The 14986-nt window shown below is 37.4% G+C and overlaps 1 protein-coding gene across 6 annotated transcripts in view; it reads left to right on the forward strand.

Moving 5' to 3' along the window:
• CEP170 (centrosomal protein 170) overlaps positions 1-14986 on the forward strand; it is a 111071-nt gene that overhangs the window by 62213 nt on the left and 33872 nt on the right. For 5 of the 6 annotated variants that reach the window (XM_085300610.1, XM_085300605.1, XM_085300607.1 and 2 more), the window contains exon 10: positions 6650-6799. The exons of the other annotated variant lie outside the window; for it this stretch is intronic. In XM_085300610.1, coding sequence (XP_085156736.1) covers positions 6650-6799 — 150 coding nt within the window. The remainder of the gene's footprint in view (positions 1-6649; positions 6800-14986) is intronic. 6 annotated transcript variants of the gene reach the window in all.

The raw sequence follows: 14986 nt of genomic DNA on the forward strand, positions 1-14986 counted from the left end.
GACCATAWTTTATGAATATGACATTGAAAAATCAGTAGAACCATTAAAGCCCAGCAAATAATCTGAGGAAATGAATTTTGGCAAGAATGCAGAGGATGTTTAACAAGCTTTTTGTAAAGATGTCTTACAGACTCTAAACATACTGCTTCCTTTTGAATTTCTAAAGAAAGAGTACTTTATAGCAAACAGGTAGGAAATATGCATGCACATAAATTTGTAACTGGGCGTATGGTAAGAGGAAGTTATTAGACTTGGCAGATTGATCATCTTTGCTGCTGTGGCATCCTTTATATTCTACTACAGCATGTTAAATCTGATTCTGCATCTTGAATATACATTTAAAATGCCTTAAACAACTTCTGTGAAAATCCATGGCTATTCATGAGATATGCCTTGCACAGAACACAGTCTGTTCACATGGGCAGGCCAGGATAACTGCCAARAGCAAACACAAACCATTAAAATTAGAGTTCTCAGAAGGAACTGGCTTAAACCAAGTTCATGCAGTAGCTGAATACAAAGAACATAAGAGTTGTACTCTGGCTCATCATACTTTTTAAAGGGGGGAAAAGATGGTTTTTTTCTGTCTTTTTTTCCCTACTTGATCAGTTGTTTTTGACTTCTGMCGACCAATTTGTTGTATATTATGGATGTCTGGACTACCCTCTTTAGCTAAGTACCAGAAGTTCAGTCTGAACACTAAACTTAGCATTGCCAAGATGATCTACATTACATACCTGAAACCTATTCTGTTTCCCTGCTCTTTGGAATTTTCTCTTCCTATCAATCAAGCATCTTCTGAGTTTGCCATGTTTACTCTTTTTTCTCCTTGCTTAGCACATCCAAGCTGTGTCCAAATCTAGTTTATGTGTTTCCAAAATTCACTTTTTTCGTGCTGGTTTGACTGTATCAATTCACAGCTCAGTTTCTGAAATCTGCTTTTATTTTACTTTCCTTGCAATCAAATATACCCCTCTTCCTCTTTTCTCCTGAAAAGTTATGATATGTAATTGCTATTTAATTTACATTCCCATCAATTTGCAATTGTAAATACCATATTTCAAATTGGGCCACTCATTCCTTGCTTTCTTTTGTGGTGGTCCTGTCTTTAATGCAATGTACACTACAGCTTGTTGTCCCTTACATATGATCTGCTTTGATTTAGTTTAGTCATTTAACTGTTTATACTTGAATTTCCATCTGTACACTTTTTAGTTTGGGATTTTGTTTTGCTCTTTGTRTACGAATTGCCCACACTGAAACTAACAGTGTTTCAACTTTTTCAAATGCCTCTTCAAAACCTGCCCGTAACTGTTGACAGGAGCAGAAGGAATATATGGAGGATTACTCGAGCACTTCCAGTTTACTCCATTAATGAAAAGAATCCTAGTTATAGCTCTCTGAATTGTAGTTATTTGTCTGTTCTATTTCCATTAAACTGATTGATACTCTTATTAATTACTGCATATCCTTTATTTTAGGAGTACAGTGGTAAAACTATGGGGAAAATTTCAGAAACTCCAAGTCAGGGATTTTGAAACTAGATAGAATGCTCTACAGATCTGTATTCTCAATAAAATTGCTGCACCTACTTCGTGTTAGTGCRCTCTAGGAATGTTTTCTGATGCTTTGTACAGTAAGAACATACGCAGAAAAACAAGACCCCCATATATACACAATTTGCTATAAAACTGAGTGAACATATTTAGTGGAGTCTCATACAAATTTTTTTTTGTCATATCAGGATCCTCATTAATAGTTTGAATGATGAACTAAAACTAATTTTGYGTAATCTGTGGACCTTGAGTACTGAGGACTTGCTGTAGAGCTGCACTGTGATCATCATGAATTTTGAAATAATGCATAATTAATATCCTGAAATTAAATAAAAGCAGGTATGAAGTAGTAACTTTGGGAACACTGAAATGCATCTTAATGAAAAATACTGAGAAGATTTTTTTTCTACTTTACTTGAATTTATTTAAAAGTAGWTAAAAGTACATTAGGAGGGTGGATGCATACTTTTTTTCTAGCTTCCTTTGGACTTGGGGCAGGACAGGGAGGGAAGGCTCCTGTTACATTAATTTTTCTGAGTAGTTTTTATTTTAATTTGTAGATGGTCTCACATATATATCAGCAAAGTAAAATGGCTTCTGTGTTTTAAAGAATCGTTACTTCTGTTCAGTCATCCTAAAGTAGTTACACTGACCTCTAGCGTAGTTCATCTATGGCATAGAAATGTTAATTCTTTTAGAGAAGTGTGTGTGTATGGTGGGGGGAATGACCCATTCACCCCACTGCAGGGGACCATAGGGTATCATTCATTGCTTTGAAGTTTGAAAGCATTTTGGAACCTTACTTTTACCTGCTGATTTGGGAGACTTCATTATGTACCAGCCATGGTTTTAGCTGTTCAGCAGTTGAGAGTTTGGGACAGTAGAGGAGTTCACTTCAGGCTTTCTTAAGACTGGCTTACTTTTTCAGCTGAGCTGCTCAATTGTCATACGATCGCAGGATTACGCAGGCTGAAAGGGACCTCAGGACATCTCTAGTCCAACCCTTGCCCAAAGCAGGGTCAGCTGTRGGGTCAGAGCAGGGTGCTCAAGGTTTTATCACATTGAGTCTTGAAACCCTGCAGGACTGTGCAACCTTTCTGGGCAGCCTGTCCACTGCCTGGCCGTCCTCTGGATGAAAAAGCTTTTCTTTATACCTCATCTGGATCTCTTTCATTTCAACTTACGCCTGTTGTCCCTTGTCCTCCTGCCATGCAGTGCTGTGAAGAGCCTGGCGCTCTCTTGATGACCTCTCTCTAGGGGTAGGCAGGCTGCTGTTAGGACTCCCCACTCTCCAGGCTGATCCAACCCAGCTTCTCCAGCCTCCCCTCACAAGGCAAGTACTGCAGTCCTGACCAGCTTGATGGCCCTCTGCTGAGCTCCCCGCAGTTCGTCCATGCGTGTATGTCCATGGGCTCAAAACTGGGTGCAGTCTGCCTGTCACCTGTTAAGCCATTTTCTCGAGAGGTCAGTTCTGCTGGAGGTTAAACAACATGTTGTCAACCTCTTTCATAAATGGAGTTTGAATTTGTGCAGCAGTGTTTGTTGCTCTTGTTGCCYTGTCCTTCTAAGCAGCCTGAATGTTTCATGCTCCATAAAAATGGAGTATTTAGTTATAAACCCGCCACCACCACAGTTYGTACAATGTTTCTGACACCTTAATTACAGCTGTGCTGTGAAGACTCCACAGGGACTCCATGTAATTCTGATGATGGTGCAGGTGGTTGACTTGCCATTTAAGTGTCTAAGCTTTCCCTTGCAATCACATTCAGGGAAACAAGTGAAAATTGTTAYCGTGTTCTTTCTGTTTTGTAATTTGATTGAGCTTCAGACACTCGGGATGAAGTAGTCTAGTTTTTCTGCTAAAATACMATCATTTCATTAAAATAATAGGACAGGACAGTAAAGAAAATATTTTTAACAACTTTTCAGGAGAATACCTGCTTATGGGAAGGTTTTTTCTTACATATGGCTTTCTTTTGTATCTTTCTGGATTTCTATAATTATAATTTTGTTTCAATTTGACATCTGTTTAAAAAACTAAAAATAAAAAAGGCGTGTTTCTAATTTTGCAAAAACTCAGTCCATGGCCAAACCTGCATCTGTTAACCTGGCTGCATCTTTCTCTTCTCAAAGACCCAGCTATTCGAAATCTAGATAGTAGTTGGTCCAGTTTTACGCTGCAGGTGTTTCTTCTGACAAAAAGATTTTTTTTGGTAAAGTTTGTATTTGTCTTTTTGTATAAATGAAATTTTTTGTATTAATGGATAAGAGATGCAGCAAAAGGTGTCATCACCATTTCGTCAAGATATTTTTTTGTTTGTTTTTCTTTTTGTTTAATTAAGTTTTATTCTAGATTTCCCTCAAGTGATTTTGAATCCTGGAAATATTTGAAAAATAGAAATATCTAAGGAAGGTAAAGGCCTTTATCTGTTTAGGCTTCACTCACAACAAATCACCATTTGCAAATGTACTTTATCACARCAACCCACATAACACAAATAGCTATTCTTTTAAATAGTAGAGACACAGTTTCAAGCGCAAACCTTCATGTTTATTCCATGACTATTTCTTTCTATGATATATTCTCATTATTTGGTGAACGGTGTAAGTAGATTGGTTAATCTTGAATTCTGATAGTATTCATTTCATGTAGATAGTTGGCAGGCAGATGAGAGAGAKTCTGAATTCTCTCAAATCTTAAATACGAGTTTTACCTTTTGCAGAGTTTTCTGTTCATGTTTAAAGACTTAGTTATCTATTAATGCACTTGTTTTCAGAAGGATTTTTTAAATATATATATAAAACATTTTTTTTTCTGAAATTTAGCCTTTGGGTTAGATCACACTTGCCTCAACCTCATTGTTCTTAGTGAGAAGAGGAGCTTTGAGCTGGTAGTGTGGCGGTGGAACTATGACAGGGGAGGTGCATGTGCGTAAGAGTACTCATGGATGTAGAGGGAATGTGCAAAATAAATAGTTTATTTGAGAAGGTACTTTTACTTTCTTTCCAATAATAGTGTCCCCAAATAGAGGGGTAGTGTTAGAAGGTACATCTGTTTTTTTTACAACTACCAAAATTACCTTTTACATTTGGGGGGGGGGGAGGGAAGACTAAACTCTTGGATATGGTTGTGTAGTAACTTCAGTGATGGAATAAGAATAACAAGATTTGCAAATAGAGCTTCAAGCTAAGAAGAGATAACACTGAAAAAGTGTTACATGATGTTGTTTCTGATTACAAGTAAAGGAATTCATTGTGATTACAAGTAAAGGAATTCATTGATCAGTAAATAATATTTGGTGGCTAAAACAGTTATAAAGCAATTTGGAGGTTGCAATTTACTCCTGTAGTCCTGATTAAATATTGAGATGTTGATTCATATTTTTCTTCAGATGTTTATATAATAAAAGCATGATTTGTTTTAATTTTAAAGAATATGTAAAACTGTGTAGCCACTTTTTTCTTGGTTTAATATAATTTTAGAAGAACAGTATTTTCAAGAAATGTGGCAGCGCATGATGTTTGTATCTTCAAAGATTGCTACCACTGTATAAATCAGGAATATACCAGTAAATAAAAGTTGTATGGTATATCATACTCTTTTTTTAGAAAATATTTTTATAAAATACTCTTAAGAAACTTGTGCATAAGAATATTTAGGAATGATTAATATATATTTATTCAAGATTTGGGGAGCATTTCAATGCTTCAGAATTGCAAAAAGCAGAGTTTTTGTACTGTAACAGAATGCAAGCACATTGAAAAAGCTTCCTCAGTTCTAAGTATATGGATACTACAGTAACATCTTTCTAGATCTTCATGAGAGTCACTCCACAAAGGAGCAGGAGTTGAATGACTTAAGTGCTTAATTTTTTTTTCTTCACCTACTTCTCAGACATTAAAAACTGTGTGAATTGTGGCCATCTAGTGGTGAATCCTTTTAAATACACTAACTTCGTTGAAGATTTTTAGGAAGTGAGAGGTTTAGCTTTTTTTTTTTCTTTTTTTTTATAAAAAATTAGCATTAGCAATACTCTTCATCAAGCATAACACAGATGCCTGTGGTGGTTTTTGTTTGTTGGTGTTTTGGGGCTTCCTCTAAGGCAAAACAGTTTTTGGCATTATAGTTAATCTTTTCAGCAGCCAGTTTTGATGTCTGTATGTGTTTTCCACTGTAATTCTGCAGGTCTATAATTCTTCAATGTTAAAGTCCTTAATYGTAAAAATAGGGCATTTATCATTTTTAGGCAGAATTTTACAAATGGCGTTTTTTCTAGATACAATATGTTTCTCTAAAACATCTCTGAAGTATACATCTATTCTGAAAGAATTTATATTCCTTAGTGTTTGACTCCCATAAATTTGATAGATGATGCCTTGGTTCTCCTACTTAACTCTGTGTTACTACATTGCCTTATAATAGTTGAAACATCTTTCTAGTATTAATCTATGTGAGCAATGGTTGTAAATATAATGGAGAAAGTATTCTATCACAAATGGAAGGGATCAATGTAAACATCAGTAGGAAACAGTGTAGTTCTAGAACCAGGAGAAGCCAGGTCTTGAGTGAGGTTAGTCTACATGGGTTTTAAGACCTGGTGGAGTTCTAAAATCTGCTAACTCCCTGCCAAAGGGAAAAATGAAATTTTGTTTTAATTAGAGAAAGAATTTAGTATATTTCATGCATATTTCTTGTTTTCACTGCTGTCAAATATCTGAAAATGTGGTGCTTTTTGTTTTGTTGTTGGGTTTTTTTTCCTCAGTTAGGAAATGGACTTTAAAATTGTTTTGGTAATTTATTTTGGTTGTGTTTCTTGTTCYTTCATCAGTGTCATTTTTTCATATCTGACCATTCCAGCTAGCAGTTCCATGAATTTTAATGACGTTGACATAGACCTCTACTCTTTTCAAAATTACTGTAGCTGTTTCTTTTATTTAACTTGTAGATTTGACCAAGATGACAGATAAGCATAATACAACAAATATTACTTAAACTCACTATGCCAGCATGCCACCATCCATCCATTAACATTGAACATTGAATATTAGGATGGTACTGGGTTAATGTGTATAATGGTTTGTTTCATTTTCAGGTATTTGGAGTGGATGACAGCCAGGATTATAATAGGCCTGTTATCAACGAGAACCAGAAAGATTTAGTAAAAGATTGGGCTATAAATTCTGCTACAGTAGTGCTGGAAGAAAAAAGACCACTGAGTACAACTGGATTTCTTGACACAGAGGTAGAATTTAATTTTTGATGGTCTTCTTTTTTCTTCCAATAAGAGAGAGCACTAATAATTGACTAGTAAGTGTTAAAGAGCAAAAAAAAACCCTTTGACTAGAAAATACCAGTTCAGATCTTTAAACATTTGATTTTTATTAAACCCTTATTGCATTATCAAAATTTCTGTCACACAAATTAAATTGTGAAGGTATTTTAAATTTTGCTACCTTTCTATTTCCATTAACACCAATGTTTTGGAAATGTAGCAAGAATTKCCTTGTAACATTACATTTGCAACACACATTTGCACAGTGTACACTTCTTGTGAGTTATACAGTTCAACTGAGAAAAAGCTGAGGAAAAGTTTTATAGCCCAAAGAAGGTAACAGTATTAAAATTCAGAAATAGGTTATATGCATTTAATGCATGATACAAAGCCAGCTAGGAAAAATACGATGGATAATACATTTCAGATTGTTGTTGTTGTTTTCCAAAATCAGAGGACTTCAGGTGTTCCTGTTCAGGGTTTGAGTTCACAAGCAAGATGCTGCTCATGCGGAGCCACTTCTTAGGTACCTTGGAGGCAAGCAGTAGGCATTTAATCAGTGATTAGGCGAAGGAAAATGCGTGTTCTTTGTACAGGACTCACAGGATATATACATGAGCTATGTGTTAATGGTACTTCATATTGAAATCTTGGAAGATGTTCTGATATCATTGTGATGGATAAAGTAAACTTGAAATGTGATAGGAACAGAACAGGCTCAGACTGGAGCAGAATTAATCTGGTAACAGTAGCAAAGTGTCCAGCACGTACTTTTAGTTGCCATGGTAAGGTGTTGGTGAAATATGATCCTGCAAGTAAGTTGGTACACATTTGATAATTTCTAGAATATATCAAGAGCTTAAAGTGTGACTTTGTGCACCTGTCATGCAAAGAAACATTGTCTTTAGGTTCTAGGAATCTGTTCTTCATAGAAAATATCTCCTTTGTCATAATTGTATTTTAGCTACTGTGCAGTGCTGTTACACTAAGTATGTCACTGTATGTGTCATATCTAGATTAGTATTTTTGAATAGGTTCTCTAAGGCTATTATTTTGAATAAATTATGCCATATAATGTGGTTGCATTGTGTGGTAGAATTTGAACTGCCTTTCATCTTACCTCTATATTTGAATCCATATCCACAATCCTACTCCTGTCTCTTCTTTTTCATGCCTTTTGTAGCATTCAGCTCCTTTGTGCCATAACAGTTTTCAAGATTAYCAAAAATACCTACATTTTCCATTTCTCTAATTGTATAAATAGCAGAAGATTCATATGAGTTTTATGAACATGCTTGAGCTTTTGAAATGTCATGCTTTACAAATTATGGGATTTAAGAATGACACACTAAAACTGGCTGTGAATTTGAGAAGAATTATGAGAATTGTGCCTTTGCTGAATAAATAMATTTTGAGATACTGAGCACGAAATGAGTAATTTGGCATAATCTTAATTTGCAAGATTATTATGAGTTATGATAGGAAAAAGATAAAAAATTCTTCTGTAGGTAAACAAGACAAAACTGTTGTAAGTAATGTGGATGTAGTAAGAATTGAGTTGGGAAAAGATCAGAATGGCTAAAGGTGGAAAAAAGCTTACTAAAACAAAAAAATAAAAGTTTGTTAATACGTATGTAAAAATGAAAGACATGCCAGTTCAGGCTGCAGATGATAGAAGTGTATTTTGTGGTATTGTAAGAAGGAAACAATCATGATAACTATTGATTCAATTGGAGAAGCTTGTAATATTTAAAGTGTTGTTACCAAAACTTAGACTCAGTTTGTTTTATCATTAGGAAAGGGAGAGGAAAATGTCTTTGATTTATAAGGTACGTCATATTCTGGTCATATTTTGGTCATCATTCTGGTCATAAGAAGCATCATTGTCTGGTCATCTGCACACTTTTCTGCTTGTAGTTTTTTTAAAAGACTTACTGCATCACTGAGCTGTAGTTCATGAGCTAATAAATGTTACTGAAAATCTTGGTTAGTATGGTCAGGTAGGCTCTGGGTAGCTCAGTGTTGCAGATTTGCATCAGCTCTGACTGTTGGTGGGTCTTGTTCTATCTGCTCCATCACAGGTATGCCTATAGATGAGTTGGCATAATGAGATGAAGTCAGACTGTCAGATGACAGACGTTTTACAAAGAAAAAAAAAACGAAAAGGCATTGGGAGAATAAAAATTTCAGAGACTTCAATTCTGGAAAGTGATGAAGGTTTTTATAGAAGAATTTTTTATAGAAGGTTTGAAAGATTACTTTGAACTTAAATAAGTTAAGTTTACAGGGCTTGTGAAGTATCATGAATAATGTCCTTCGAAAGGGAGTAAAATATGCTCCTCTGATAAAGAAATTCTTGATATTTTTTTTCCATGGTGTTATGGCAGACTTGGGTACTTTGGAATAGTTTACATAACGAGACTAAATATAAATGCAGAATGAATGTCTGGCAAAGTTCGATTGAGCCTGCATGCACTCGTTCTTACCTTTTAAATGATTACAGATGAGGCAGTAAGTACTGAGTAAAACAACTGAATCCATCTACTTAAAATATTTGAATGTTTTTTTCTGAATCATAAGCTGCCACTTGCCAACCAAGCTAAGTGTGATACCTGAACAAAATTAAATAAGATAGAGAATGAAGGTAGAGAACATTATTATTATGCAGATTTGATTAATTGAAATACTGCTGGCATTTAGGGTAAGATTTATGCACYCCCCTTCCATTTAATTTTCAGTGACCAGTCATAGTGTGCAAACCACAGTTGTCTGATCATAAACATGGTTTACCGCCGTTCAGTTCTGTGTCTGCTTGATGTGCTTTTCAAGGTCATATCCATCTGTTTATTTTTATGAAAATTGCAGCAAACTTAGTCTTGATTCTGTGCTTGCAGAGTCATCAGTGTTATTGAYCACAGTGATTCTTTCTGTGTTTTGAATGTCCATTTCACATCTTTACCATTGAAAATAAAAGAAATAATATTGCTGACATTCTGTTTACTGAATAATTTTTTCTATGTACGTACTTGGTGTATTGCTTTTAGAACTGSAGAATTGCCATGTGTGTTAGAGGCTTTATTTTCTTTTGTGTGTCTACTCTCATTACACTAATTTCCTGTTCTCCTTTAGAGCAAACCATTCAGTCTGAAGTTTGATAGTTGCTTTTTGGGTGGCTTAGATCTTAACATAAAGAATGAACATAAAATGACTGTGTCACTAATGTCATATGGCTGTGAAAAGGCAAATGTGACCCTTGAATGCATTAGGAGGTGTATTTTGAGTAGAAACAGGAAGTGTTGCTGTGATAGAAAATATCGGTAAAATGTTGCTGTCGGTAAAATTTCCTCTGAAATATTGGCACTGGAATTCTGATCGTTCTTGTGCAAGGACGGTGAACTCAAAACTGGAAAAGGTATAAAGCTGTACCTTTACTCAGATTATTAAGGAAATGAAAGTTTACTCTACAAGAACAAATTGATATTATTTAATTCATTTCATCTAGCAAAATAGTAGCTGAGATGGGTATGACTGCTGGCTTTTGCTGCCTTAGTGGAGTAAACACAACAAAAGGAAAAAGAACTACTTAAGAGGTCAGTGTTGTTCCATGAACAAATGTGAAGACACTGGCTATAAAAAATAGCGAGTGTGGAAATTAGAAAAGAGATTATCATCCCTGGAGGAATGTGTTTCTGAAGCCATGAGAGGAGGGAAATATAAAGGAATTGCTTTCAAGATGGCACTTGAAAAATTTAAAAGAAGATAGGACAACCCAATTTTTACAATGCAAGATGCCWGGACTATGTGTCTGAAAAGACTATTCTCCTATGGTCCTGTGCTTGTGGAATTTTATTTTATTTTATTTTAAGAAAAAGGTGCTTTGAAGTGCYGTATGGTGGAGTAGCTTCCAGGTATCTTGTGCATGTGCTGTTTTTTTCTTTGTAGAAGTAGAGCCTGAAGCTATAAATCTTTACATCCACAGAAATCCATTGATAGTTTTTGTGAAGATGTGTTGCTCCAATTTAGTTTGAATGTATGAAAAGAATAAGGGAAAGAAGGATAAGCATGAAGTTAAAAGGCTGATACCTTTTATGTAAACCTGGCCTTTCTGAAAGACTGCAAAATTTCTCTTGGTACTCAAGAGACTATTTGGAGGGTGTTTCAGACAATGGTTGGTTACTTGAAAGTTTGCAAGAGGAAAGTTGGTATGGATTTTAGGAAGAAAACTAGAATAACTGAATTCAACTTTTTTTWAATAGGTATATCTTAAAAATCTCACTGGGTATATATCACTTTATTATTGTGCTGTATACTAGACTTAAAAAAATTTTTGTGCAACTTCATCTAGTAAGCTATTAAAGCTTTCATTCTTAAATTGCTGTCAAAAGAAGCTGCTTTTTAGAGCTTTGTTAGTTGTCCTGTATACAGAGAATTGGCAAAACATTCCCATCCATTGTTGTGTAGAAAACAGGGTTTTTTGGCAGTGTAATTAAGGAAAAAGTAATTTATCATGTTCCTTCACTACAATCGATTTGCAAAATTTTAACATACTTTTCCACTGAAGTGCCATTCTGRTGTTTTCTGGTGCATATTATCTCTGTCTCTCTGGAATTAGTTTGATAGTACAGAAGGAACTGTTCAAAGCTCCCTCTAGCAATGATAATTGGGAGCTCTACCATATTTGGCTTGAGCTGTAATTAATTGCTTCGAGAAGGATGACAGTTTGCTAGTAGGGACGAGGAGAAATGRTGTAAACAGAGAAATGAAATAAGAAATGAGGCTTCAGAAGAAGAAACACTTTCTACTTACAGGATTCGTTTCTAGTCAAAAGAGATAAATAGATTGGTTCCTGGTTAAAGAACAGAATCTCAAATGGCTAGTGCATAATCGGGATATTGAACAGAAGTGCGAGGATTTAAACAGACAGCATTGATTCAACTAACCTTCTAAAATACCTCCTACAAATTTTCTCAGGAAGCAAATTACTGGTACCTCAGTGTCTTTCCCATCTCTTTTGTTGATCTCGATTTGTGATTTCTCATATGACTTGTTAAAATTACCCAAATCCTTTGAAACAGTAGACAACAAATTTTTGATTTGCTGTTTTTTGTCTTTTGAATTCAGTCAATCAGACTGTATAAAGCCTTTGAGTGTRCCACGCCACATATGTATGTGTATGTACATGTATATGCGTCCACACTWGCTTGCTGTCTTTTTTGGAGGTGTGAGCAAGAGGGACTATAAAATAATGAATTAAATAGTGATATTGCACTATATTCAGAAATCTGTTTTTGAAAAAAATGCTTTGTCTACTATAAAAACATAAGATGATTTAATATCTTATTTACTGTTTAAATTTGAAAACTTTTCAAGGCTTTAAAAACCTTTCCCTGCAGGAGAGTGRATTTATTTTCTTTCCAGGTCAGCTGTGAAAGATCACAGAATCAYAGAACCAGTAAGGTTGAAAGGGACCTCTGGAGATCATCTAGTCCAACCTCCACGCTCARCAGGGTCACCTAGAGCATGTTAGACAGGGTTGCATCCAGGCAGGCCTTGAAGATCTCCAGAGAAGGAGACTCCACAACCTCTCTGGGCAACCTGGTCCAGTGCTCCGTCACTCTCACAGGGAAGAAAYTCCCCCTCACGGTCAGGCGGAACTTGCTGTGCTTCAATTTCTGCCCATTGCCTCTTGTCCTGTCTCACGGGGCAACTGAAAAGAGTTTGTCCCTGTCCCCTTGACACCCTCCCTTCAGGTACTTGTACCCATTGATAAGATCCCCCCTCAGTCTTCTCTTCCCCAGGCTGAAGAGGCCCAGTTCTCGCAGCCGTTCCTCGTAGGGCAGATGCTGCAGCGCTCTGATCATCTTTGTAGCCCTGCGCTGGACTCTGTCTCCAGTAGCTCCATGTCTCTCTTGTAGTTGGGAGCCCAGAACTGGATACAGGACTCGAGATGAGGCCTCCCCAGGGCTGAGTAGAGGGGCAGGATCACCTCCCTCGACCTGCTGGCAACAGTCTTCCTAATGCACCCCAGGAGACCATTGGCCTTCTTGGCCACAAGGGCACACTGCTGGCTCATAGTCAACTTGTCATCCACCAGCACTCCCAGGTCCTCCTCTGCAGAGCTGCTCTCCAGAAAGTCATCCCCCAGCTTGTACTGGTGCCCAGGGTTATTTTTCCCTAGGTGCAGGACCCTGCACTTGCCCTTGTTGAACCTCATGAGGTTCCTCTCTGCCCAGCTCTCCAGCCTGTCCAGGTCTCTCTGAATGGCAGCACAGCCCTCAGGTGTGTCAGCCACTCCTCCCAGCTTGGTATCATCAGCAAACTTGCTGAGGATGTGCTCCGTCCCCTCATCCAGGTCRTTGATGAARAAGTTGAGCAGGATGGGACCCAGTCCTRAGCCCTGGGGGAYGCCACTAGCCACAGGCCTCCAACTGGACTCCACGCCACTGACGACGACCCTCTGAGCTCTGCCTTTCAGCCAGTTCTCAATCCACCTCACTGCCCGCTCATTTAACCCACACTTGCTGAGCTTCTCTAGGAAGATGTTATGGGAGACAGTGTCAAAAGCCTTGCTGAAGTCAAGGTACACAACGTCCACTGCTCTCCCCTCATCTACCCAGCCAGTCACTCCATCACAGAAGGCTATCAGATTGGTCAAGCAGGATTTCCCCATGGTGAATCCATGCTGACTACTCCTGATCACCTTCTTCTCCTCCATATGTCTGGAGATGACATCCAGAATGAGCTGTTCCATCCCCTTTCCAGGAAGGGAGGTGAGGCTGACTGGCCTATAGTTGCCTGGGTCCTCCTTCTTGCCCTTCTTGAAGACTGGAGTGACACTGGCTTTCTTCCAGTCCTCAGGCACCTCTCCAGTTCTCCAGGACCTTTCCAAGATGATGGAGAATGTCTTGGCAACAACATCTGCCAGCTCCCTCAGTACCTGTGGGTGCATCCCGTCTGGGCCCATGAATTTGTGGATGTCTAGCCTGCCCAGAAGATCTGAAATCCTTTCCTCCTCAACCAAAGGAAAGTCTTCCCTTCTGTGGACTTTGTCCCTCAGGTCCAGGCTGCAGGATTCCTGAGGCTGCCCTTAACAGTGAAGGCTGAAGCAAAGAAGGCATTCAGTAACTCTGCCTTCTCTGTATCCCTCGTCACCAGGGCCCCCGCCCCATTCAGTAGTGGGCCCACATTTTCCCTAGTCCTCCTCTTGCTGCTGATGTATTTGTAGAAGCCCTTCCTGTTGTCCTTGACATCCCTTGACAGACTCAATTCCAACAGGGCCTTAGCCTTCCTTGCAGCATSTCTACGTACTCTGACTGCAAATGATCAGCTACTGATCAAACTGACTTCCATGATGCTCACTAGGATGGTCCTACTTTTGGTTTAAAGATGGTCTTTGCTTTTGCTTTTAATTTAGGCCAAACAACTGGTCTGATCTTCCTGTCTTGTGTACAATAAGAAAGCAGTTCAATCCTTTGCTTCATAAGAACTGATTTTAATTATTAWAATACATTAATATGTTTGTATTAAATATTACTAGTCTAAAGAGAATAGTTTTGTAACTTTATAGTTAGATATCCTTTTTACTTTGACTGAAATGTTCATTCAGGTACCTCGATCTTCAGGCAGTTATGTTTATGTAAACTGCTCGATAATTTGGAAGTTATAACAAGCTATTTCACTTTTGGTCTTCAAATTAGTCTTTCTGTAAGGAAGTAAATGTAATTTATGTTGGCAAAAGTGTCTTTTAAGCTGGCAAAATGTCACTTTCTTTTCCTTCTGAAGTACATTTTATATTTTTGAAAGCCCTTTTATCTTCTTTCTCCTTTCCACTGCCCTCACTCCCATGTCCTTTCTTTTTCCTCTCTTTCTTTCAACAGCTTTTCTGAGGTGAGGACTGAAATAACTTTGTTTTAACCAGGTACATTTTCTAATAGGTTTTACATAGTTTTGGTTGCTTAAAAGCTCATTGGAATGAGAAATGCCACTTACTCTGTATTTACTCTGCAACTATATAATGGAGTAAATTCCTTATTCAACAAATCCTCCATCCAGGAAAATAGTGTCTGAAATTTTTAGTCCCAAGAAAACCTGGAGTGAGGAGGTACTTTTTATCAAAAGCATCAGTTATCAGTTGTAATTTTTCTTCTCCCTCTCTCT

This window comes from Rhea americana, unplaced genomic scaffold, assembly GCF_003343005.1.
Source record: "Rhea americana isolate MKP2758 unplaced genomic scaffold, rheAme1 scaffold_166, whole genome shotgun sequence".
Taxonomy (NCBI): Eukaryota; Metazoa; Chordata; class Aves; order Rheiformes; family Rheidae; genus Rhea; species Rhea americana.